This window comes from Phaseolus vulgaris, chromosome 2 (genome assembly GCF_000499845.2).
Source record: "Phaseolus vulgaris cultivar G19833 chromosome 2, P. vulgaris v2.0, whole genome shotgun sequence".
NCBI classification, from domain to species: Eukaryota; Viridiplantae; Streptophyta; class Magnoliopsida; order Fabales; family Fabaceae; genus Phaseolus; species Phaseolus vulgaris.
In genome coordinates, this window is record NC_023758.2 from 47491362 (window position 1) to 47518482 (window position 27121).

General features: G+C 29.9%; 2 protein-coding genes across 5 annotated transcripts; one reads left to right on the top strand and one right to left on the bottom strand.

The window, feature by feature from the left end:
• The first annotated feature begins 1119 nt into the window (after nucleotides 1–1119).
• On the top strand, nucleotides 1120–7611 carry LOC137812813 (NAC domain-containing protein 75-like). Of its 3 annotated transcripts, none has more exons than XM_068615030.1 (7): nucleotides 1120–1419; nucleotides 1964–2251; nucleotides 2566–2743; nucleotides 3270–3847; nucleotides 4699–4977; nucleotides 6007–6099; nucleotides 6857–7611. In XM_068615030.1, the coding sequence occupies exons 2-7, from the start codon at nucleotides 2126–2128 to the stop codon at nucleotides 6944–6946; spliced, it is 1344 nt and encodes a 447-aa protein (XP_068471131.1). In that variant the 5' UTR covers nucleotides 1120–1419; nucleotides 1964–2125; the 3' UTR covers nucleotides 6947–7611. The 3 variants fall into 3 exon arrangements, with proteins under 3 accessions (XP_068471131.1, XP_068471132.1, XP_068471133.1); XM_068615031.1 differs by having other exon boundaries at nucleotides 1407–1594; XM_068615032.1 differs by lacking the exons at nucleotides 1120–1419; nucleotides 1964–2251 and adding an exon at nucleotides 2278–2407.
• Nucleotides 7612–14678: 7067 nt separating this feature from the next.
• On the bottom strand, nucleotides 14679–16777 carry LOC137812814 (phosphatidylglycerophosphate phosphatase PTPMT2-like). 2 transcript variants are annotated; one of them, XM_068615034.1, is made up of 7 exons: nucleotides 16604–16777; nucleotides 16291–16513; nucleotides 16013–16135; nucleotides 15684–15777; nucleotides 15476–15558; nucleotides 15297–15386; nucleotides 14679–15179 (listed from the first exon to the last, which is right to left on the bottom strand). In XM_068615034.1, exons 2-7 carry the CDS (start codon nucleotides 16486–16488, stop codon nucleotides 14919–14921), a joined length of 849 nt encoding a protein of 282 aa, XP_068471135.1. In that variant the 5' UTR covers nucleotides 16489–16513; nucleotides 16604–16777; the 3' UTR covers nucleotides 14679–14918. The 2 variants fall into 2 exon arrangements, with proteins under 2 accessions (XP_068471135.1, XP_068471134.1); XM_068615033.1 differs by having other exon boundaries at nucleotides 16592–16777.
• Between the last annotated feature and the right edge of the window lie 10344 nt (nucleotides 16778–27121).

The window sequence follows — 27121 nt, forward strand, 5'->3', positions numbered from 1 at the left end:
TAGTAGTTATAAACGTGAAATCTAACCATCATCTGATTATGTTACTTTTATCAGGGCCAAAGATTCTCATGCTGAACCCTGGACCCACACAATGCTCCAAATCAACTTGTTGTAGTTCTTAACTTGCATTATGTGAAACTACACAAGTTGTGTGCCTCTGACCAATACTTTAGACAACCCCTGAATAGAAATAACACAGCCGGCAAAGATCATGACAAAAAAAGAGGGGACATAATAGTACTCATAAAAATTTATAACCATCCATTAGTTTAGTTTTCTGCAACAATAACAGTAAATTATTGGCTGCTTCTAGTCCAAGCTTCATGTATATATATGTCCTTTTTGTGTGTGTGCAAGCATTAATGGTATAAACCTAACTACCACTATACACTTTACTTAATTGTCATGTTAGCAAAATTCTGTGCTCCAAGATTTTTATTTATCACTCGCGTGTTTTTATGTTTTGAAATGCGATTTGTGTGAGATATGTTGAAGTAATTAATTAGAAGAGAAGGTGGTGGTCCATCAAGTACGTTTGCTCATTTTCCTTGATTATCAAGTAATACTGTCCACGCATATCTCTCTCTCTCTCTCTCTCTCGCTGCGTGTGTGCGCAAAACATTCATGGCGAAAGCATCATGATCTGCACTCCACCTCAAAACCCATGTGAGTTTCTATCATCCTTTTCCTCTCATTCTCTATTTCCCACAACATTTTTTTTGGCTTTATCGCACTCTCACATTAGTCTGTTATGGCAGAATAATGAAACTGTTAACTCTGCCCATGTTGTCTTATACTCTTTCTTCCAAGCTTTGTCACACTGACACGTAAACTCTGATTTTACATCTAACCATGTCAAATTCTAACCTAAAAATCAGAATGTGAGTTTTCACGTGAGAGGGTCAGAATAAACTGTAACTATTTTGATAAAAAAAAACCATAGCATTACTATATTAGATTATAACATACTGTTATTAATAAAAAAAGGTGATGAACTTATAACCTATATCAGTTTTTAATTTAATTATATTATTTTTGATTCTAAATAGGTTTCCTTGATTATAATAAGAGGTGTGTGGCCGTTAATTGCTTTATTGCTTTTGCAGTCAAGGGTGAAATAGAAAGGTGTAGGGTGGCTACAGTGTATTAGGATGAATGTCTAAGATAAAGGAGAGAAGATTAGTTAGAAAGAAAGAAAAAACGAACCGGGTTTTCTTTCTTTTATCCTGTTTCTTCGTCTCTCTCTCTTTCTTTATCTATAATAAACCGCCAACATATATGCGCTTCATAAATCAGCAAAGCCTTAAAGTTGCTTCTGTGTTCCAAGAGGACAACTTTTCCTTTATTATTTTTTCTCACTTAGTTTCAGTTAAAGTGGCTACCTAGAGGGAATTCTGCTGTTTTCCATGGTTAAAGCAGGTTTATATCTCAGCTCTACTCCAACACTTCCCTCTTTTTTCCTCCTTCTTTCTCCTCTCACAATTCACACTCTCATCCTCACACCTATGAATTTCATTTATTCCTTGAAATAGCCACACCATACGCTTCAGAATTAACGTTTTCAATCATGTTTTTCCCTTTGTCTATGCTTAAGGTTTTTATTTTCTTAATCTTTTTGTTTAGAGTTTATGCTGGCAATTCTTCTGTTTTTGGCAAGGTTGTACTTTGAAAAGATTTGTTTTGTTAGCTTCTTCTTGTTTTCTTGTTTTTTCTTGTTTCTTTGTATATGAGTTTGAATTACTATATTGTTTATTGCTGATAAAAAAATATTAATGGTAATTATTCTTAAGCTAGTTTCTGAATTGAATCATCGCCTGATCAACCATCTATTTCTTGATGGCAGTTCACAAACTTGGGAAAGCCAAATCCCACTTCTTATTATATATTAACTGTTCGTATTTTCTCTTTCAAGTCAGTGATGTGATTGTAACATGCCATCCAATTTGTTCTCTTGATTTTTCAGGAAAGTTTTTGTTGTGATCTGAATCGAGATTTGGTTATATAAAAGAGAGAGATGCATGGTTGTGGAGTGTTCCATAGTAAGAGAAATCCAATTGAAAGCTTCAGAAGGTTTGATCAAGAGAGATAGCAACATCAAAACACATCCATCACAAAGGAAGCAGGCATGAATAAGATGAGGAACTTGAGTTGTGTTAGGAGCTCTGATCTCATAGATGCAAAGCTGGAAGAACATCAACTGTGTGGATCGAAACAGTGCCCTGGTTGTGGTCACAAATTTGAAGGGAAGCCGGTACGGAAAAGAAAAATTAAATCTGAGTAATATTCTTGCCTTCAACGAAAAGCCTTTGACAAAATGAAGAAGAATCACACGACAAAAGAATACCATATTCACATGTTTACGGCAGTGTTATCATTGGACTAGTTCAATTAATTTAATGCTGTATCGGTATCCCTTTTCTCCGTTACCTATTAATTAGCCTATTGCTAAAGTTTTTGGGTTGTTCAACTTTTTTTCTTCTCTGTGTTCTCTCTCTTCTACTCTTCTTAATCATCTTCACCCTTTTGCTTTCTTAGTTTTAATTTCAATTTCAATGGGAACTGCAGGACTGGCTAGGTCTTCCAGCAGGAGTGAAGTTTGATCCAACGGACCAAGAACTCATAGAACATCTTGAAGCCAAAGTTGAAGCAAAGAACATGAAATCACACCCATTGATAGATGAGTTCATTCCCACCATTGAAGGAGAAGACGGGATTTGTTACACCCATCCTGAGAAACTTCCAGGTTGAAATACTCAAATAATAAACACAAGTATATTATTAATAAATATTTTTTCGTATTAGATGATTTTTATTACTTAAAACTGTGATGTTAAATTATATAATAATGTCATAACATACAAATTTTATATAAAAGAATTTTAATGTATTTTTTTAACACATTTTTTTGTTATCAGTTAAAATTTATTAAAAAGCTATAAAATATAAAGAATTACAATAGTTCCCAAAGTTATAATATTTTTAACAAATCTCAGCAAGAATATGCTAGAAAATATATTATTAATATTTTTCGACAATAACATTGAAATAGCCTCTAACTCTTTCTCTTCTCCACTCAGGCTACTTTTTTTTGTGAGTACGAAATATATGCATCCATGAAAACATAAAGGTTTAGTTTATCTATTTTGATATTTTGTGTTGAACAGCAGAAAATCTGCCTTGAAATCTGTGCAAGACTTGGATATATAAGTCAAAAAGGTTTTGTGTTACAGGTCACCTAAGTTGACCTAACTTTGATTATGGTTTTTCAGGAGTGACAAGAGATGGCTTAAGCAGACACTTCTTCCACAGGCCCTCAAAGGCTTACACAACAGGGACACGAAAGAGGAGAAAGATTCAAAACGAATGCGACTTGCAAGGAGGGGAAACCCGATGGCACAAGACAGGTAAGACCAGACCAGTGATGGTGAATGGCACACAAAAGGGTTGCAAGAAGATTCTAGTGCTCTACACCAACTTCGGGAAGAACAGAAAACCTGAAAAGACGAACTGGGTGATGCACCAGTACCATCTGGGTCAGCACGAGGAAGAAAAAGAGGGAGAGCTTGTGGTGTCGAAGATATTCTACCAGACACAACCGAGGCAATGCAATTGGACAGATAGAAGTGCCACAACTGGTGAAGGAAGTGGAGAACAACAAGGCAACACTAGTGGAAGAAGAGACAGTGGAAGTGGGAGTTGTTCTTCTAAGGAAGTTGTCACTCACAGAGATGAAATGTCTGCTATCATTGGAGTCCCTCAAATAACACCCTTCAACACTGCCTTGGACATTCAACAACTCAAATCCGACCATTTTAGCTTCATTCCATTCAGAAAAAGCTTCGATGAGGTACACACATACACCTCATATGCACTGCAAACTCTTCCTTGTATGTATTTTATTTATCAGAAGAAAAGATATAATAAATGATAGTGATCACTTTAGGATGATAAGACATATATTTTAAAAAAATTCTAACTGTCTACCTTTTCATCTAAAAAAAACTTAAAATTTATACACCAATCTGTAATCCTATTACTAATTATTAATTAAGTACATATATATGACGGATTTTAGAGATCAATTAGAAAACGAGAAAGTCGTTGAAAGTATCTTTTACGGGATTCAATACGAAACCTTAACCTGAAACTTTCCTTGTATGTATAAGCCACACGTATTAGGAAACATTCATTTATAGGCGCCTAGGAGAAATTAATGAACATGATGCTTCACTTAAATCTTGAATATTTATGGTTATGATGAGTAGGATTTATCTATTTTAGTCTGATGTAAAAGTGAGTATCTTACTGCATAAAAAATTTATCAGATTTGAGCGTACGTTTGGTAAAATGAGTTGTACCAAAAGGTGAAAGAACATGAAAGGTTACGGGGAAGGCGTTGACATAAACCTTGCTTGCATAAACAGCATAAAATTGAATGGACCTGGCCTGATAATAAATCAGCGTCAGCCAACCATACCCACCTTAAAAAGGTAACTTTATATGCTAATGAATTATTGAACAATGAATTTGGGTCACATGCATGCATGTTGATTGTTGGAGCTATCTATAGAGGCTCAAAAAGAAAAGAAAAGAAAAGAGGTTGAAAAGACTAGCTAGCTAGCTAGAAATCTAGTTAGTTCCATGAAATATTTGGTGATGGTTTGGAAATTCAGATGATGATGATGATGACCATTGCAGGTTGGAATAGGAGAAGCTTCCACAGGAAGAGAAGTGCAAGCATCAAGGTCGTGTGAGGAAGTACATGAAGGACATAACATTGTAGCACATCATCATCAACAACAGCAGCAAAATCAGCATGCGCACCAACAAATTGCAACCACAGCCTTCCATATCAGTAGGCCTTCGCATCCCATCTCCACCATCATCTCTCCTCCACCCCTTCACCATGCATCCATCATCCTAGATGACAACTCCTACCATGTCTCCACAATCATGCTTCAAAATGAAAATTTCCAGGTAATTATCACCCAATCCACAAGTTAAAAGATCACTGCTCTTCCTTGCTTATAATATTTTTCTCACTAAATTTCTGGTTACTTAAAGTGTCACTGTAACTAAGTGTCACTGTAATTAAATATAACTAAACAAATTACATAATAATCTTTAACTAAAGTTTTTATTTTTAAAAAAATTCTCCACCTGAATCTTTCAAATATGCAAATATTATTTAGTTTCTAAATTTAAAAAAATATTATTAACTTTCGTCTTTAATGAAAATTTAGAAAAGATAAATACTCATTTAGCCTTTCTATCTACAATTTTTTCATATTTTAGTCTTTACATTTAAAAATTACTTTAGTTTTAATATTTTTGTTTGAGTTGTGTAAATTGTGAAAACTAAAAAAAATATAAAATAAATTATAAAAATTAAAATACTTAACTTTTAAGGATAAGAATTAAAACGTAAAAGTTATATAAATATAAAGATCCAATGAGTAATTAAATATAAAGAAAAAGTTAGTCAAAATACATTACAGTAAGAATGTTTTCTAAAATATAGATAGGTAATAAATAACTGACAGATTTGTTTTAAAAGAAAAAAAAAAGGTGTTGGTACTGTCTCAAATCACATTTGTCAAAGAAAGGATTTTATGAAGAATGGTATTTGTTTTGGACTTTCTGGATTTGAGGATTTTATGGAATTCTGATATGCTGTTATGTGTTTATTTATTTGTAGGTTATGTTTGTATTCTGATCTTATAAGGGTTGGATTATAGTGATCTCTAGAAATGGTAGTAAGCCACATATATATATATATATATATATATATATATATATATATATATGTGTGTGTGTGTGTGTGTGTGTGTTGCACGAGGCTGATTCACTAACTGTGGAGTTTATACAAGTGTTTAGCAAAATTAGGAGCATGGAAGTGTCTTTTCAATTTTGGACTGGTGTTGAAACATGATGATTGAGATGTGGGGTTTGAATTGATTTTTGTCTTTTTTTAATGAATGTATAATATGTACATCCACATGGCAGCAACAGCAGCAACACCATCATAAACTAGGAGGAAGGTCTGCGTCTGGTTTGGAGGAACTCATCATGGGCTGCACCTCAACTGATATCAAAGAGGTAATTAAGACCCTTTTGACTCTCAAATATATCAACTTTGTTTGCCAGAATGGGACTAGGGAGAGAGAAAAGGAGGCTCAAGAATAAATAATGGAGAAATTTAAGAGTGATAGGAAGAGAAGAGAGAGAAATGTGTTATAACATGATTCATTTGTGAAAAAGAGAAACAGGAAAAGTATTCTGATTACTTCAGACCTCATGATTTTTTTTACTTCCATTCTATAACTCATTTTATATTCAATAATTTAACTAAATAACTCAATTTAATATATATTATTTTTTGCTGTTGTTATAACGATGTAAAGAGGCCTACAATGGTGTCAAATAAATACTGTGTTCAAGTTTTGATATAACTTGAAATAATTAAAAGAAATTTAACATTTTTAATTTGAATTGCAAAGACTTTAAGCCTTCATATCTTTTCTCTTTATTACCTTTTACTGTTCTCATTATGTTTTGCATATCTTAACAGTAGAATATCTTTCCTTACACCATAGAAAAACTCTTCTGCTATAACATTTTCTCCCATGGTGGAAGCACTGCTGCTAATGCTATTTTGTTTGAAAATTTTCAATTTCTGCTATAAGAAGGAGATATTGGAAAAGGTGATAGTGACTTAAATATCTTTTTTTGGCAACCTATCCTTGTTAGGAAAGAAGTTCTCAGTGACTTTGACTATGAGGTGGAAAGGCATGAGAATATATTTCATTTAACAAAACAAAACCTAATCTTCTCATTATTTGCATTTTGGTTGCAGGAGTCATCCATTACTAACCAACAAGAAGCTGAATGGTTGAAATATTCTTCTTTCTGGCCAGACCCTGGTAACCTGCACGATCATTCATGAGTACAAAAGAAAATAAACAAAAAAAAACCACAAACAAGACAACATCATTGTGGTCATCATTAATGCTTGAAGCATACATCAACCCCAATTAATCAGATCCGTGGCTTGCTCATTTTCTTTCATCTTCCAATGCTGCAAGTTTATGATAAGCTTTTGGTGGCTCTCATGGGAATTAACTGTGTGCAACGGAAGAAATTGGAAAGAAAGGGAGAAAGAAAAAAGGGAAAAGAAAAGAAATCCAGACAAAGCTGCTCTCCCTCCTGACACATGGTGAGGGAGAACGACCAAAGAAACAAAGATATATGCACCCTGCTGCATAAAAATCATCACTAATATGATTACAGTATCATCCCTCTTAATATTCACATTATTTTATTGTTTTAAGATGTTTGTATTAGTTCACTTTCCCTCTCTTTCGCACAAGAAATATTCATACCAATGAGGTTCAGCAAACTCAGGACCACCTGGTTTTGCTCGTGCTATATATATATATATATATATATTAGGTATTCCGTATATAGTTTAAGATAAGATGATATTTTTACATTGAACCATTTAAGTTCGTTGTTTGAGAATCTTCTACCAACGATTCGTAAATTTTTCATACTGTATGCATTTGACCAATTTTACCAAAGAATTTAGCTTAAACATGATTTGTTTTCTTACATCATTTCTCTTATGTGCTGTGAATATGTACTGTTTGTCGTAGGGTTTCACTTTCTTCTTCTTTCCACATTTTTAAAGGCTAGAGAGGAATCATATAACTTTTGCTTTTCTTATACAATTTCTTATCGAGAACTTTAGGGAACCTCATGCTAGCTAGTGCTGCAAGGACCAAGGTTATGACACTAGGGTTCTTCACTCAGAATTCAAATTGCTTGTCAAGTCACAGTTGCTCATTTTGGGTTGTTTGGAAAGTTCAAACTAATTTCACTTTATTTATTTTTACAAATAATTTTTGTGTTCAAAGTTTGTTACAAAAATATTTGAATTATTTGTCATGTTAAATTTATAATAGAATAAATATATAACTCCATCCCCCAAAGTGAGCAATTTGTATTGATTTCGTGCCCTTGTATACAGTTTACTTCACCCTAAGAAAATCACTATCTAGATTTTACTTACCAACTTTAAAATGTGAAGTAATTAATAACTAAAATTTTAGTAGCTAATTAAATATTAATTTAAAAACTAATTTATCAATTTTATGAATAATAGAAATTATTTTAGATATCAATAATTTTTTTAGTCTCTAAATAGTATCTAATTTAGTTAATAGGGTAACTAATTATTTTTTGTCTCTAAAACTTATTTTTATTTAATAATTTTCTTGTAGTGTCATAATAGATTTTTTTTCTTTCTAAAATTATTCCAAAAGGTTAATAATATACTTTTTATTATTGATTGAAAAAATATTTAAAACTATAAACTTTAGTGAGGCTTTACTTTATATTTATTGAATCTCTTGATTTTTGTATTATTTTAAAAAAAAGCATGTTAAAAAATACATATTTAGGACTCTTCTTTAAAAACTAGAGACTTTTTTTTTATTATGTAAGTTTGAACTTAAAATGTGATACGAACTACTCAAATCTTTCAAGATTAGGCCAAACTTAAAATGGATTATGTATAAAACTTTTTGCTTGAAAATATGTTTTCTATTCTCACTTTTAATTATAAAACATCAATTCCTTTTGTTTTGTTTCCTATTTTTAAGTACTTTTATAAAATCAAAAAATTAAAGCAAATTTCGTTTTATTATGTTGATTACTTTTTACTATCTTTTATGTTAAAAAATAAGAGTTTTAAAGTGAAATTTGAAAATAAAACTCAACGCAAATATGACCCACATTTGTCATTATGTTGACAAATTCGACTAATTTCCATAACAAGTTTAACATATTTAACTAAGTTGGTAGATTTGAAGAAATATGCTATTATAGCTAGTTGATTTTAATAACTAAATTAAATATACATAAGGAACCAAGTTAATTGGTACTTGAAATATATTAGACATGAATTAAATTGGTTTAATTTTAGTGATTTAATGTATCTTTCTCATCTAAAACATAATATGTTAATAATATGCATATAAGATTATTAAACCATATAATAAATGAAGGAAAAAGTAAAATTCAATAATAAAAATTAATTAAATTCACTCAAATTCAATAAAATTTATATTCAACCACAACAAATTTCTTATAAGGGTGATCTAACCTTCTTATAGAACAAAAGAGACATACACTTCAAGAAAATCTCAACTACCTATTATGTCACAACTAGCTAAAAAACGACTTGAAATTTGTTGGAGATCCCACATCGACTAGAGATTAAGACATTTCATCGTATAAAAGTGGGTGCAACCCTCATCTCATGAACCGATTTTATGGGATTGAGTTAGGCTTAAAGCTCACCTTTTAACATGGTATCAAAGCCATTTCGAGAATATTTGTTGACCTTATCAGGCCACCGCCATCAGGCCAATCAAAGAACCAAAAACTTGTTGAAGAAGAACTCTTTCATTAAATAAGCAATTATTCTAGAAGAATTATCTTGAATAGTAATTCTGATGAATAATTTGTATGTCGACATCTGGTGCATTCACGATTAGGAACATGGTGTTTTTGCGAAACGAGCATGTTCAGAAATCTGCGGGAAATCGCTGCTTCTCTGAACCTTTTACTGGTGGTGATGTTTGCCTAAGAAAAAGAAAATTTGCTTTAGGAGATGAGTTTGAAGAATATCTTTTAGTTTTGATGGGTCCCTCAACTGAGCAAGAGTAGTCCTCTGTGTTTGAATACAAACGCATTCATTCTCTAAATTGCAGACACCACTTACCAAATCATCAATTAACTTCTGCCAATTAATGATTGAAGCTGCATTTACTTTCCCAAGGCATGTACGGCTTCTGTCTGTCATATTCAGGGAATTAAGGAGGGAAATTTAATTTCTTATTCAACACTATGCACTTTTCACATTTTATATACCTCACCTTCTCTTCATTTTCTTATTTAGTTTTTCAGAAAGAGAGTGATACTAGGAGACAAACATGTCTTTTTTGCTTTATTCTCAATAAGATTCGATCTTTTCCTGCTATGTTATTAGGGTAAAGATGTGCTTATCTCATCTTAGAGAGAGAAAGAGAGAAAAACTAGTATATATGTTATTGCTTTAAAGGGACATGCATGCAATAAAGAGAGGGTAACTTCATAGTAGTTTCTCAAGGGAATAAAGACAGGAGTGAATAGAAAATGTCAAGACAAGAATAAACTTTTTAGCTTCTTTTATTCTTCTACTCTTTTTTAATAACTGTGTGCCATATATACCCAAACTCTTAGCTACCATACTTTGTATCAGTGTGTAAGACAGAAAAAGACAAGCCATAATAATTATATATAATTTTATTCACTCTCAAGTATATATGATCGTGTGAAACGAGATACGATTCCTATAGCTCATTTTACTATGAGATATGTTAAAAATTACTAGGTGTTTATGTAACTATTAGAGAGATTAGAACGAGTTTTGTAATGATTTATATTCATATATGAACGTATTACATGTGAGGTTTATATGTTAGAATAAGGAGATTAAAGAAAATTTTGTATAAGTGTTGAGGTATATTTATTTATTCATTTTACTGATAAAAAAATATTCTTATAACTTTGGATCTCTCTTACAATGAAATGGTAGGAGAATCTTTAAACTATTGCTCTTAGATAGATGTTGTAACAGTATTAAAAAAACAAGATAGAAAGAGAGGATGAGTTAATGTGAAATTAGGAAGAGGAAGTATCCGTTCCATAAGTTAGAGTTTAAAGAGAGGAGATCTTTGGCTTTATGGAAGATTTTGGATGCTTTTGAAAGGAGCATAAATGGAGAGAGTATAAGAGTACTGCCAATATTATGGTTTCTTGGTATGCCATAGATTTGGTCCCGTAAAGAAGTCGCAGGAGGAATGGTGCTAGTGCAAGGACGAATATAACAACATCATGCTCTTTCATATTCTTTCAAAGACCCACCAACTGCTTCTTTTAATTATTTATTTAAAGAAAAAGTTGTTGATCATTCTGAAGTTTTTTATTTGACACATGTTAACGTTTGATCTTGGATTTCCTCAAAGGTGAGTTTCTCTTTTTTCTAGCTGGTGTCTAGAACTTCTGACATGTATGCATTTGATTTAATGTTATTATTAGGACGGCGAATTGATCTTTCTATTCTCTTTAATGGATAGTGTTGGGGTAGGCAGTGGACGATTTCTTTTGAATTTTGTTTGTTATGGAAAATTGTGTTCTTACCTTTATTGCTTTGTATGAGAATTAGACCACTTTTTAAGTTAGTTTGTTTAATATATCTGGTTCTTGTTGATAAAAAAAAACTATAACCAAGTTGAATAGCAAGTTTTCCTATAAATTTTTTTTTCCCTTCATGTCCAAAAGCCCTTCATCATTTGATAACTCTTTTTAATACACCAAACAGTCAGAAAAAAATGGATCATGAACACAATCACATTGGCTTTACCCATGGATTTAGTAGTGTAAAGTGGTATCATACCCTATTGCTATGCATCTGGTTTGGAAAATGAGCACTGCAATTATTGCTACGGTGGGTTGTAGCTGATGCTAAAGTGTTTCCCAAGCCATGTTGCCTTTCGTGTTGGCATGCTTCCCTTGCACTAGCTCCCTCTATTTACTAAGCTATGAAGTTTTACTTTAGAAACATCTAACTAAGGTGCACTAGTTAATCTAGTAATTCAGAGAAGTGTGTTCTGCATTAATAATCTACAAACATACTTGTATAATAAATAAAGATACAACATTATGTTTGTTAGTATTTCTTCATATTTTCATTCTTTTCATCTATACTCAATGTAACACCTTCAACTCTCCTTAAATTTCTAACATAGTATATACATAAGATGGTTATTTTATATTTACATTCAATGAACAAAAAGAATTTGCTTCCATAATTGTCTATCATAATTAATGTTTCAAAGATCTTAACTGTTGGTTCTTCCTCTTAAAGCGTAATCCATTTGGAAAAGGTGTAGTCAAACATTCCAATAGTAATCTAAATACTATAAGCTGTTTTGGAAATAAACTTATTTTAAGGGCAACAAAATCTAACAACTAATTTTTTTAATAAAACGGGAAGAAGTTGCACAGTTTAATATTAGGCCTTATTGTTCAACTGCAACATGTTTTTTGTTTGCATATTAATCCTAAAAGCGATTATGCGATGTATTTTCATCTTGTGAACAAAAAAATAAACGATCTTGGACCTTTCCGTATGTACAATGTTTCAAAATGTCAAATTCTCCACAGACCTCCATACATTCGCACCTTCATTTTTTTTTTATTCCAACAATACTATTCGGAGTAGAGTGTGATGTTTTTTTTCTTCATTTATTAATTGATGATGGTTGCTTGTAGTGGTTGGTGGTAACTTATGGTGAACGTTGGTGGTTGAAGTAAATTTTGTGGTGTTTTATTGGTGTTAGCGTCTCCTTATTGTACGATTCAGAAGCCACAAAAAAAATTATCGAGGTGCAAAAATGAAGTATAAAACTAAAAAAAAAAATCACACTATAGAAGAAAATTTTGGTTCTAACACAATTTCATGGAACCATTACAAGTGCAACAATAGTTATTTTCTTGATAGAATTTATGCGACGACGTTGCCTGAAGAAAAACTTCTAACTAAGAGACCAAAGTCCTCATGTAAGTGTTGATTTATCTTATGGAGTAAATTAAAATATGTCAAATGATGGAACTGCTCTCTCAAACATTGTGGTTAAAGAAGAATAGAAGTGTTGCGGTTGAAATAAAAGTATGGAGATGTGGAGGTGTAACTTAGGTTAGTTCAAAATGTGAGGTTATGCTTCATTTAAAATTATTTAAAAAATTTAAAGATGTTAAAACCGACTTTATACAATTAAGATGGAGGTGCACAAAGAAGGTATGAAGTGGGGTGAGAACTTGCCTTCAAAAATAAGCAAATTCTTCCTACAGCATATCAATTTGGACCTACACCCAATTCTAGTGAAATAATGAAAATACCCTTACAAAATGATGAAAATGACCATAAATAAAGTGGTGAGAATAAAAAATAATTCCTTTAGATTTCTTAAACACATTTCTGAATTTTGAAAATCTTTTCTGAAATGCATTTTCAGATTTTATGTTTTGGATTTTCTTTTCTGAAATTACTTTTTGTATTCTATATTTACTTTTTTTAAATGAGATTTTAATTTTTGAATTATATTCTTTGAATTTCAGATTTTCAAATCAAGAATAGAATGTAATTTTGAAAATTTTGAAAAATGACAAGGTGGAAGTTCTTGATATGGTAAAAAATAATATGTTAAGCCCAAATTAATTTGTTTCAGGTAAAAGGGTAATATCATAATATGCATACTGGGCGGTAATCCAGAATATAAATTGTTGTCCTTAATGAGAAGTTTGTTTAGTTATCCTTCTTTCATGAATCCTAATGAAACATGGAATCATTTAGGTTTAAGTATTCAGTATTGAACCTTTTAGAGATGCCCATACCTCACAGTATATGCTCCATTCCACAGACATGTGGCTATCATCACTCCAGTATCTCTTCCCAATTTCCTTAAATTGCTTGGTTCTCAATTTTTTTGGAATAGAATATATATCTAAATTTAATTTAATTTTTATATATCTTCTAGGTAAAAACATTACATTATCAACTTAATTATAGTACAATACATACGAGTGTTAAAGTAAATTACAAAAGGTTAACAATGTTATTGTACAGTACAATCTATAATTAAATTAAATGCCTGAATAATATAAAATACTTATATTATTGCAAATAACTGGTCCATCACACTATACCGCATGAAGCAAGATGCATGATGCATGTGGAGTCTTCCTGACCCAAAAATAATCTTCATTTAAATAAGAAAATGACATTCTTTTATATTTTCTATATAATAACCAAAATATTATTTCATTTTAAAATTTTGTTTATATTTATTTTTAATAATTAAATATAATATTTATTATTGAAAGAAATTGTAAAATGGAAGGAAGAGAAAAAATGAGTGAGTGTCAAATCATTTTTCTTTAAAAAAAATAGGTGTAGCCAAAAGACAACCCACCACTCAATACCACTTCTATGCAAACTACACACAAAAGGGGAAAACCAATTTAAGAAAAGAGAATAAACTTTTTCATTTTCAACAAAATTTTAGTTTACGAATGGACTCACCAAATTTTAAAATATTATTATTTTTGCCACATATACAGTTATCAAGTATGCTCAATCCAACAAAACAGAACTGAAAAACATTTACATAAACTTAACATATTCGTAAAAATGTTAACAAAGCTCGCTTCAAAAGCAATTCATGAGTAGCATAAAACAGTCAATAGGGCGAATCAGGTTAAAAAAATGTTTTTAATTTCAAACTCGAACTCCTGAATTTCTCCCACTTGGATACTCTAAAATTTGGAGTGCAAATAAATTGATTTTATAAATAGTATGAAAGGTTAATACGTTGCTGTAGGGGCTGCAGGACTGTAAAGAATCTCTGCTCCATTTTCTGTCTAGAATTGTAAACCAGAGTCAACAGGTTAACTAGAGAGTTAAACAATTCTGGGGTACAAAGTAGGTAGTGAATGAGTGAATCGTCTACCGTTTTTTATGTAAAGACAAGTAACCCTTAGGTCACCACCTGATCTCACATTAACAATGCTTTAACTTGAACGATGATTTACTTGGATTAACAAACATGTAAAAGGTAAATATATGTACAAGAAACTACATGTTCCCCTTAATCTGTAACACAACATTGGAGAAACCTTCTCTCCTATCTTTCTATGCATCCTCTCTTCCATGTAACACAATTGTACCGACTTGGGAAATTATGAAACTCCACTTATTTTCATCATCATCTTCTGTACAGGCCACCTGCTTGAAAGAATATCAAGCTGGCTCAGCAAGCACGTGACTCAGAAACCGGCAGCCGCCTGATCATTGGTACACTACTACCAGATACTTTTAAGGATGCAAAGATGCAAGATAATCTTGCAATCATGGGCATAGTCCTCGGAAGTTTGGGAACAATGGCCAGCTCCATATCGGCATCGCATGTGCTATGATAGCCTTCAAGATCTGCTTTGGTTATAAGAACTGTGTCCCCGGAGGGGGAGTACGGTAAAGGACAAGGCCTGCACTTGTCATAGTTTTGAACAGCCTGCTCACAACACAAGCAACACTTACAAATCATTGCCAAAAAACAGTACTACAACAACATAAACTCACTAGCCTTCTCGAGGGAATGAAACACAGAAAAAAACGGACTTGGCCATACCTTCCACTGTGATGGTGCTAGTAGCACTCTAGGTCGTCGAGACCGAACATATTCCAGGGCAGCAGCAGGTGTCATGTGCTTGTATTCAACCTAGAAAACACAAGTAGATCACATGGAGAAAATTCAGAACCTACAAGCTTCAATAGTGCCTAAACTCAATCATAAAGATCATCAATTACCAGATAGCAAAGCACAATTGTTGTACTCCTCCCCCGCCCAGCTTTACAGTGAACATAAGTAGTTTTGCCGCAAGTTGCATTCTCTGCCAAAATACAAAGGTAATACACAACTATAATTCATCACCAGCCACAACAAAATAACAACATTGACTGATGCATTGACCCTATCCCCCCTTTCTCAAAATTAAATTAACAAGAAAACACCCACTGTGAATGAACTGCACAGCCTGGTTGATATCAACAATCGAGGGGGCAAAGAGATAATCTCTAGTGGGAATTACCAAATGATCAATCCCGTGAGCCTGAAAAAAATCAAGTAATTCATTATTTATACTAAAACAACTAAAGAAAATGCATTGTGACACTATTTTGCTTAAATAGAAATTCATTATTCCTGTATGTATCCATTAAACCTCCAAACCCATACATGACCAATATCAGAGATTCCACGACTTCCTAACTTCAAGAAGGCTTTAGTGGCACACAAAATGCAAAGATAAGAGAGACATTCAGAAAAGGAAAGGGGATGTAACTTACCCGATACAACGACGACGGCACCAAGGTTTCATAGGGCTCATTAAGAGTAATCACACCACCCACACCAAGGTTCTTCAAATGAGGAACGTCTTTGGGAAACGGAACAGCGCCCAGTAACAAAAACTAAAAAAGAACAACAACCAAAATTAACAAAACCCCAACAATGATTCCCGGCAAACAAGGCACACAAATCCATAAGCAGGTTATACAGCAATTCAAAACCACAATTAATCAAGAACAAAATTAAAGTTGATTAAGAGAGAGAGAGAGAGCAAAACCTCGTCAATTTGATCCCACCACCTAAACTCAGCTTCAATTTTGTTACGAAGCACATTATACAAGAGTGTGGGATAGAACAGGATCCGAGCACCTGCGCCCACCAACGCTCTTTTCACTTCAACGCTGACAACCTGCTTCTCGTACTTCTCTTGTTCGACTATACTACACTCCGCGTCGTCCAATTCCTCGATCTTCATCGCACGCGCCAAACGAAAGAAAACCCTAAGAAAACGCGACACGAATCCCAAATTGGTTCGGTTAGAAACATGAAAAACGAAGGGAATCGAAAAGCAATCGTACCTTAACGCTGACCTGGGAACGAAGGAATACGTGAATTAGGAAGAAATGGAATCGAAGAAGGGAAAGAAGAAAGAGAAAACCACGAATTTTGGTCTGAGAGAGAAAGAGAATGGTGAGAGAAATGCAATGTTCACAAGAGTAGAGTGTGGATTGTGTAAGATCCTTCACAAAAATGCCCTTGCTTCTTACCTAAATTACCCTTCTATTAATATTTATAATATTATTGCTCCAAACCATGCTAGAGGGTGTCAATGCCCCAAATTTATCAAATAATCAAATTAACTATTAAATCATTTTTAAAAAATTATTTATTTAAAAAATACATTAGGGGAATAAATTAGTGTGCCATTTCACAATAAATAAAAGTTTTAAAATAATATTTTTCTATATTTGTAACCTTATACATTCATATGTCTGAGAAATAAATACAATAATATATTTCTTACAAAATTAAAGACATTACAAAATCAACAATAAGTATGTCTGAAAATTAAACACATTACATTTTTTTTCTAACACTCCCCTTTTTCTTTTCTTTTTTTCCTTCACGCATATACTTTTTTAAAATGTAACTTCTTATACAAATCTTTATCATTTTTTTTACTTTTCATTTTGTATTTATCTCTCACTTTTTTCTTTCTTTTAGCTTACTATATCATCAACTTGCGTTTTCTCAACTCAACGTGATTCTCAATTAAATCATCTCTCAAAGTTTTGATTTATTTTGTGATATTTTTTAAAATTTTATATGATTTTGGTGAAATATCAATCCTTTATAGTTGTTAGTTAGAGTGCAATTAACTATCATGTAATGAAATTTATTTTGATTTTAATTCTAAAATTAGGAATTATTGGTATTAAGATTGAAGTTAGTTAAGTTAAATTTTAGTGTAATTGTGTTTTTATTCATTTTGAGCGTGATAGTGTACTTGTTATGTCATTTTTTAGTGATATTAGTCTATCATTACATTTATGCTCTATACAAATATATCACCAAGTCAACAAATTATATCTACTTCATTTTAAAACATTTAGAGTTAACTACTTAATTTCAAAACACTCAAATTGTTTTAAAACTACTTCAGTAGACTAATATCATGCATTAATGAAATACTTCATTATCTATTTATATATCTCTATAATAAAATACCTTTTATGTATATTTATAATTTAGTTATTTAAGGTGATACATATATTTTATATAATAAATCTTATATTACATGCCAGCTGATTAAAAAACATTTAATTTCCTATTTTTTATCTATTTTAATTTTTAATTTGAGTAAAAAAAAATCCAATTTTTTTAATCATAAAAATAATAATTTCAATAATGTTATAATATATTGAAATAAAAAATTAAAACATATAATGTTATCAAATTTTGAAGTAACTGTACTAAAAAAATTATTAGATATGACAGTTAATGACTATATTTAATTTTTTTTAAATTACAAAAATTATTAATATAAATTAATTTTTATTATTAATAAATGTTTTTTAAATTATTATATAATTTATTATCAATATTTTAACTACAAATTATATAATTTAGTTAGTTGTTAGTTAAAGGTTGGTAGATAGTTATATATTAATTTAAAAATTATTTATTAATAATTGAATTATTTTAAATATTAATATATTTTAAACAAATATTTAATTTAATTAATATAATATTTTTATCTTTTAAATTATTTTTTATTTAATAAATTTTTTAATATGAATTCTATTAAATATAACAAATATATTAGTAGTTTAATTTAACTCCCTCGACAATATGAAAAATGTAAATATGTTTTATTATTCAGTATCTAGCAATATAAAACACCGTAGTATTTTATTACAAATTACCTTATTAATTTTAATTAATACTTAAACCAAAATATATATTAAGAATATTAAAAAATTTATTAATTAAAATTAGAAAAAAAATTATCCATCTAATTAAGAATAACTCTTTTAATGTTAGTTTTAGAAAATACTGTACTAAGTTTATTTTAACTCCCTTTACACTGTAATATGTTTATTATGTAATTAATAAAAAAAATTAACTAAGATTAGAACTAAAGTATATATTAAAAATAAAACAAAAATATTAAATTGTTCATTTTATTTATTCAAAATTTATGCAACATTATTATGAGATGAATATTGTGAACATATTTCATTTGTATGTAGTAGTAATTAATAAATTTTGTTGTAAATATGATACGTATCTCAGTATTAATCTTAATAAAGTATTATGAAATTAACATTTCAATATAAAAATAATCGTGGCAACTAACAAATGTCTTTTATAAAAAAAAAAATGTAAACAATTAAACACTAGTCCACGCAACCCGTGAGTATGCAATTACTAGTAATGACTAAATAAATACCAAGACCATCAAAGAAGCTAATAAATTTGTCGACACGTCCAACAAATTTTAATATGCTTTTAATATTAATCAAGTTAATATGTTTTTTTATTATGGTCTTCTTAAAATTGTATTTTGTTTTCTTAAAATTAAAATTAATGATTTTAATCTCTGAAATAATATATGCAAGTCTCTTATTTCATGAAATCTCTTTATACATTAAAATTTGTCATTATGATTAAAAATTGAATTTTTCACTAATTTAATAAAACCATTAAAAGAAAATTTATTTATCAAACATTTAGTTCTGCAAAAATATTATATTTTAGGATAACCACAAATCAATAATATGTTACATTAAAAATAAATTTTAAATAATATAGTTTCTTCATCTTTCCATTTTAAATTAGAAATTTGTATACTCACACTATAAAAAAATATAAGTTTCTAAATTAGTACATTATATTAAATTAGAGACCATTTTAGAAACTAAAAAAAAATATTCTAAATTAGTATTTTTGTTAAATAGTTTCTAGATTGGTATCTAATTAGCAACTAAGGTTTTAACTACCCATTATTTAGTTTCTAAATTTGGTAGCAAAAACTTTGGTTTCTAATTAGATATCAATTTAGAAACTATTTAAAAATTGGTTTCTATCTCATGATTTTCTTATAGTGTCATGTCTCATTTAAAGGACAGAGTGACACGAATAAAAATCGTTTGGACCTCAAGTTCAAGAGATAACATCATTAAAATCAATCACCGATTCGATATATTACTTGTTTTGGAGGTTAATATTTTATCATGTCTTTATCTTTAAAAGACGTTTCGATAAATTGGAAGAAAAACCAGTATATAAATAATATTTGATCTGAACTCCTAATAATAAATGGTGTTCTAATTAGGGTTTTTAAAACTCTCACAAAAACTCTTACCAGAACAATACTTGAATAGTATAAATTTGTTTTTTATAATTTATATTTATATATGGTCGACTAAAAGATGCATTTGGGTGGTAATGGTTTAAAAAAGTACTATATGGACTAAAGTATAAATTTGATATACGACATAGCTATCAGTGTTATATTCATTATCTAAAGAGATTGATATGCGAAATTGCATTTTTAGTGGATAAGACTCACTCATTTTTTATTATTATTCTCAGTAACCCAACAAATCAAAGGAAACTTCAGTAGCATGCAGGACAAAGAGTCTAGGGACCCCACAGGATCATCCAGTTAAAAAAGGAACAAAAGAAGAAGGATCTTCACTAATTCAAAATAAAACAGTATTTGATTTTTTTAATATATTTATATGTCTACTTGTTAGATAAATATAGTTTTATTATAATTGATATAGAATCTCTCAAAAAAATATAATTGACACATAAATTGTTGCTTCTTTCTATATAGCTTGGAGTATCTCAAATACTTACATATTTTTTTATTTATCTTGTTGATAAAAAAAAATATAAGTTATTGCTTGTTTATTTTCAAGAACTGAGTATGGTTAATTTTGATGCTGATAAATAGATTAAGATCGATATAATTCGAATTTTCATTGTTAATATAATATTCATAAATAAAAAGTATATTAAAAAAATAATTAAATAGAAATTAATTTTAAAGACAAAAAATAATTAGATGTTATAATGTTCTAAATTAGATATCATTATAGAGACTACAAAAATTATTGGTTTCTAAATTAGTATCTAACCAAATCTAAAATCTAAATAATTGGTAGTTGAAACTTTGGTAGCTAATTAAATACCAATTTAAAAACTATTTATCAATAATAGAAACTAATTTAAAAACTAATAATTTTTTTTCTCTAAAATATTTTTTAATTTAGTTATTATAGTAACTGTTTTTTTTGTCGTTAAAATTAGTTTTTATTTAATTATTTTCTTAGTGTTAATTCTCATAATATATAAAAGAAATACCTTTTCTTTCATTATATATGATATTGCTTTTCTTCATGAATTAAGATAAGTATTGTCACAATTAGTTTAATTACAATTACCTCTCATATAAAATTATTCAATCTATACGTAATAAATATTTACAATGGATTTAAGCACAAAAATAAGGAATGTGATTGTTGTAACATTGATTTCAAACATCTAAAAATGTTTTAATATGCAATAATTCTTTCTTAATTTGCATTATTTAGATTATTAATAAAGTAAGATGATCTTTGTTGAATATAGAAAATCTTTGTTGAATATAGAAATTTATATATACTTATATGTATACAATTAATAGTTATCATATCATCCCATGTAAGTAACTTCAACTAAAACAAAACATAACTATATATCATACATAATTATCAAATTTATATAATATAAAAATGTATTATTATTACATTTTAATCTCTTTATTTAATGATGACATACATTTCCAAAAATATAAAAAGTATGTCATTGGAAGCTTCTTGCTAAAATTGTGTGGTGTTGCTTGAGTAAGAGCATGTATCTCTTTAACATCTTGTCAATGTTTAAGTAATAAACTTAATTAAAACTCAATTTGCTTTTAGTTCCTAATCCGTCAAGCTACAATATGTTAATTGGACTATACATGATTATGAAACCATGAGAAAACTAAGACTAGAGACCCACGAAATCTCAGGATTCCATGACTTGAGTTAGACACTTCCAAAGCGGAGGAAATAATTTCTTTTTCTATCTTTAGGATTTCTCTCCTAACTTAAGCGATAAGAGTGATCGCTTAAATACCCAACTAGTCACTCAAACAATTTTTCTATTTGCTGTAAATTAAAGTCTTCGATAAAACATTCATTGAGCAACAATTTGACACTCAAGCAACATATGTAGAAAATAACAATTTATACTTAATAGCTCATAACTCACCCAAAACAAATTTAAACCAAAATAAATATTCTAACAAGTTCAAAGCATAGAGTTATACTAAAGGAGAACATAAATGACTCAAAATAGTCAATAATGCTCATTTTGACCCTTGTAAGTTACTACCTAGTTCAAAATCTCTTGCGATGATCAAAATCTATCCCATTCAATCTAAATAAACAAACAATTAATTAACTATTGACAATTTTAGTTTGAAATAACTTTCATTAGTTAAAATTGTTTCCAATCCAAGTAATGCCAACAAAAGTTGGAATTTCACCATAAGAGAATAATAATAATAAATTGTTACGACAATTAAGTCTAAACAACAATAAATGTTTGCATTAAACGATCTATTACAACATTATTAAACTATTTTTAGGAGACGGTATTTTACTCATTTTTATTCGATAATAACATCATCTGTCTGAACTCTTCAGTGTATCATAACATGATTTAGAGTTAATCATCATAATATTATAAGAGTCTCTTTCGTCTAGTTTATTATACTTTATTTTAGTTTTTTATTTATTCTTTACATTGATATTTTTATTTTATTTTAAATTTTGTATTATGAATAAAATATTATTAAAGAAAAATAATTTGTGTATATCATAGTGAGGAGTACGCTTTATATATTATTATAGATAAGAGAAAATTAAATGAAACTTACATTTTCTTTAATTTTAGACTGTGCTGGAAGAATCTAAAGAAAATTATGCTTGCACCTTATTTTCTGAACTTGGGACTTTAGGTTATCACGGGTTAATATTCCTATATTATACTTTTTATATTAATGGTTTGATATTGCAATGTTTTCTGGATACATGTTGATATCAAAAGAAGTAGGAAAGGAGATTGTTAGTTAATTATTCATTGACTCATGAATGAATTGATGGTTTATTTTGAATATTTATTTTGTTGCTTTATTAGCTATTTGTGAAAAAATATTAAAAATAAATTAAGCCTATTTGGACATCTCAATTATATATTAAATAAAAGAATGAAATCCTGTTTAACTATTTTCTTTAAAAATGTGACCAAACACAAAATGAATATCTGAGTCTAACCAAAGAAATGATTGGGTTAAAAGCTTAAATCGATCCAATGTACATCTACTTGGGCCCTGCTATTGGTACCCCCAAGTTACTATTTACACTGTCCAAACAAAGCCAGAAAACAAAATTATGTCTATAATATTTATTTAGTTAAAAAAATACTTCAGATGAAACAATTTTTTTTATTATAATTAATATAATTGAAAATTGTTTGTGTTGCGTTAATTTTTTTATAATACAAGAAAAACTTATTTACATTATGTTAAACTGATGGAAATACAAGCGGGGCATGTGTATTCATTTTTTTTAAAATAATAACAAATAATTAATATAATAAAGGTCATTAAATTTTTTTATTGGAATTATAAAAATTTATGTAAATAAAAAATAATTAAAAAATATTTTTTTATTAATTTTGATAATGTTATAATAATTATATAAAAGGAATACATATGATTTTTTTATCAATAATTATTATTTATTATTATGATTATAAACTAAAATTACTTTTAATTTCCGTGGGTAGTTTTTTTAAATAATAAAAATTAAAAAGTTGGAGTTAATGATAGCAATTAATTTCCCTTGTAACATCACCCACCTTACCTTCCTTGCCCTGTAATACAAGTGAATGAGAGTGAGAAATGAAACTACAAAAGAGGAACAGTTTGTTCTTTTCATGACAGTAGTAAAACTTAAGAAAAGAATTTAATGTGAGTACTAAAAAAACTGAATATTTTTTTTAACAATTAATTCTAACTTATATAAGAAAAAATGTGACCACATAGTTTAAATAATGAAAAGTGAAATATTTTTACTAAAAAAATACAACGATGATTTTTTTTTTTAATTTTTTACATCTATAATAATAACAAGTTTTTATTCATTATTTGTTTTAACCAAAGTTCTCACATTGGAGTATTTGTCTACCATTTCCTTGCACGTCCTAATCCTACAATCTTACAAAATGCTGGAAACCAATATTCTGATCAGATAAAGAGGCGAGGGAGTAAACGTAAAGTGGAAGCAAAACAACATTTATGCAACCAAACCAACTAACCCAACAAATCCTTTCCAAGGATTAAAGATGGGTCCACCTCACCACATAATTTTTTTTCTTAGACAATTGATTCCTCTTTCTCGGTTACGTTTTTCTTCATCTCCTTCTTCTTGATTGACAAGTGTATCTGTAACAAGTGTATCTGTAACACATTCTCTGACTCTTAAGTAACTATTCGGTATTTTGGGTGTTGTTAATGCATGTAATAATGATTTACATTTATTTTATTATGCTTATGGATACCATTGTAATAGGCTCTATCATTGATGAACCGTAATCATAATTAATATACGTAATCATAAAAATGATATTAACTAATTTATCGTGTATTCCATTTTATCTTGATGTATTCAAACTAAGCGGTAGAACACAGAGAATTACAAGATCATCTGACTCACACCACTACACTAACCTTTAACATAAATTTTAATGAGAAAATTGGAAAAATGAAACTTCAGTTAATTTTGATTAGAAGACGACATCTAACTAAAGAACTAAACTTTTTTGTCTAATCACATCCATGTTACAGCATATGGAAGTTTGTCTTTGGCTAGAGTGAGCAGAGTCCACAAACAGAGGCCAAATATTCTTGCGTTACTTAGGGTCATTTATTTGCAATAAACAACCCTGGAGACTTTAGCCAAGTTTAATGTTATTTTTGGAGTAGTGTCACTATCAGTTTCTCATTTGTTTAATTCCTTCAAGTAAGGTTTAGAATGGTTTAAGGGGATGAATACCTAACTTAAGAACACGCATATGCATTACACTAGTCTTACCTTGGTAGGTGGCATCATAGTTATAAAATTTACTGCTACTATAAGCTTGGTGGCTACGTTTTGAAAACGCAACTACTTACTCAAACTTCCTTTTATGCAGTCGAGTGGATGGAGAATTGGGAAGAGGAATCTTTCTCTTTTTCTCCTTTTTTCTGAAGTGGAACAATACTCCATGACCATGCCCAACCATAGAACTTGGAAACTAGCTGTTCCATTAGTCTTCAAAAATGGTGTGCGCTCTTCTGTGCTCACCCTTTTCACACCAGGATCATCATTCACATGGAAACTAGCTGTCTTCTATGTTTTAATGCTTCAAAGTTCGGATTCTGATAAATTTTTAGGAAAAAGAATATTTATAATGTGTGTTTCATGCCTTAATTCATGTATGCAACGACTCCAACTCCCATTATTCATTCTAGAAGTAATAGGATAATAGGGTTGAAACCAAGAGAACGATTCGGACTACTGGTCGGTATGCACTTCCTCCCTTCCTCTCAAAATGAGCTCCTTACTCCTCCTTTGTTACTTTACCTTTGGTTTCCGTGAACTCCAAATCCGAATAGAAGTTGCAAAAGGCACTCCGACTCAAGTGAGAATTCGGTATTTAACACTTGGTGTTATTAATACTGTATGACAACGTACCTGATTTTTGAAATCTGTGCCTATTTATATGTTTATCATGAACCCTTTGTTATTGGGCCGAATTAGAGAGTTGGATCATGTTTAGGAGTGTATTACCTAGTTGTTTGATAACTGATTAGTCTCGTTAATCCTATTTATGCATAATGGTGTTACTGTGTCGATTGGCTTGAATCGGATATCGAGTCATGGACTCAGTCATGCATATCCTACCAATATAAAAACATATTTGGTATATAAGTTTTTTCAAAGTGAGTGAAATAGAGCCTTGCCCTTTTCAATACAACATAATTTTCTATAAAAAAAAATCACATTAGCTACAATGTTATAAGATATGGAATTTATGACATGCAAGATCACTTTTTTCTAATCATTAATTTATGGACTGTTCTCCCATTTTTTAGGCAAGGGAACTGAACTGCGTATCCCACTAACTTTTGTTGAACTGTTCATATTTCAGCTCAATATAGAATTCAACAAAAAACATACCCTCCACTTTGAATCAACCCTGCCCGAATTCTTTCACACCAATAATTAGTATTGTAGCATGTGGTTGTGGATGTTTCACAGAGCACGCGTTGTGTAAAATGATTTTGATTATTTTAAGACTTTTCCTTTTATAAGTTTTTGATTCATCATGAGGATGTTTTTAAAGAATAACACATTATGATTGGAAAGTTAAGAGCTAGAAATTAAGAGACAACTTTTCACGACCGTTGGCTGGTAGCTACCATCTGCCAACCATTAATCGCAACTTCAATTCCCTCTACCAGACCTGCTGCTACAACTACAAGGACAAATCTTTGTGTTTCTTTGCTTTGCTTTTTCTCCTAATTGATGATGCAAATCTGAAGGACTCCACCCCTCGATGTGAACTAACTTAACCAAACCTATGTGATGTATTAATTATGTCATAGGGTCATAGAGAATCATTTGTTTTGTTCTGCAAGTTATCAAAGAGGACTCTGGTCTTGGCCTCTTTTTCTAGCTCAACTAAGTCAAGTGTGAAGAAACAGATTAATCAATACTCATGATGATATTGATTTGCCCTTGTTTTTCATACATCTTTTTGCCTAGTTTATTGGTAACCCTCTTGTTTTTTTACCCTTAAATGATTAATTTCTTCATTTGTTTAGAACACATCACACATTAAAGAAAATAAAGGTCATATAATGATACAATTTGTGAGAAAATTAAGATATAGAATTACTCAGTAGTTAATAATAAAACTTAAGTTGTGGTACAAAATGGAAGAGATATATTGTGACCAATGTTTATACTTACTTTGCTGTCTAGAGTGATGCAGCTTTAATTTTGCCCCTCTTTTGATGACTGATGACAGTAACCAAAACTGCATTGATCACTGCAGAAGCAAACACAGGCTGTTATATTTGTTGTATTAATATCCCGTTATAGACACTACTAAACTCTGTGTTAATCTTTATGGCTATCTCCATCTCAAACTTAAATGGAAAGTGTAGCCTAGCCGTAACATTACATTGATGGTTATGTCTGCGCAACATACCAGCTTTTCATTAAATTTGTAAGCTAGTAATTAACCTAACATGTACACTACACCCTATTTGTTTCTTAAAATAATAGATATATTTTATGTTTGGTCATGAGTTCTCCTAATTTAATCAGATGCCTTAAGTTTGAATAAATACATTCCATTTTAATTAGTTAATTAATTGCAAAATTGCAACCATTTTACCAAGTGATTGTGTTCTAAATTATTTTTATTGGAAGCTGTTTGAGGAGAAAGGTAACCACAGA

What these genes read in the sequence shown, in the direction of transcription:
- LOC137812814 (XM_068615034.1), bottom strand. Translation starts at nt 16,488, where the DNA reads ATGAAGATCGAGGAATTGGACGACGCGGAGTGTAGTATAGTCGAACAA. An exon ending in CAATTGTGCTTTGCTATCTG is followed by an intron (nt 15,387 to 15,475) that starts GTAATTGATGAT and finishes TGTGTTTTCTAG; the next exon opens with GTTGAATACAAGCACATGAC. An exon ending in TAGCACCATCACAGTGGAAG is followed by an intron (nt 15,180 to 15,296) that starts GTATGGCCAAGT and finishes TGTTGTGAGCAG; the next exon opens with GCTGTTCAAAACTATGACAA.
- LOC137812813 (XM_068615030.1), top strand. Translation starts at nt 2,126, where the DNA reads ATGAATAAGATGAGGAACTTGAGTTGTGTTAGGAGCTCTGATCTCATA. An exon ending in CCATCCTGAGAAACTTCCAG is followed by an intron (nt 2,744 to 3,269) that starts GTTGAAATACTC and finishes ATGGTTTTTCAG; the next exon opens with GAGTGACAAGAGATGGCTTA. An exon ending in CCTCAACTGATATCAAAGAG is followed by an intron (nt 6,100 to 6,856) that starts GTAATTAAGACC and finishes TTTTGGTTGCAG; the next exon opens with GAGTCATCCATTACTAACCA.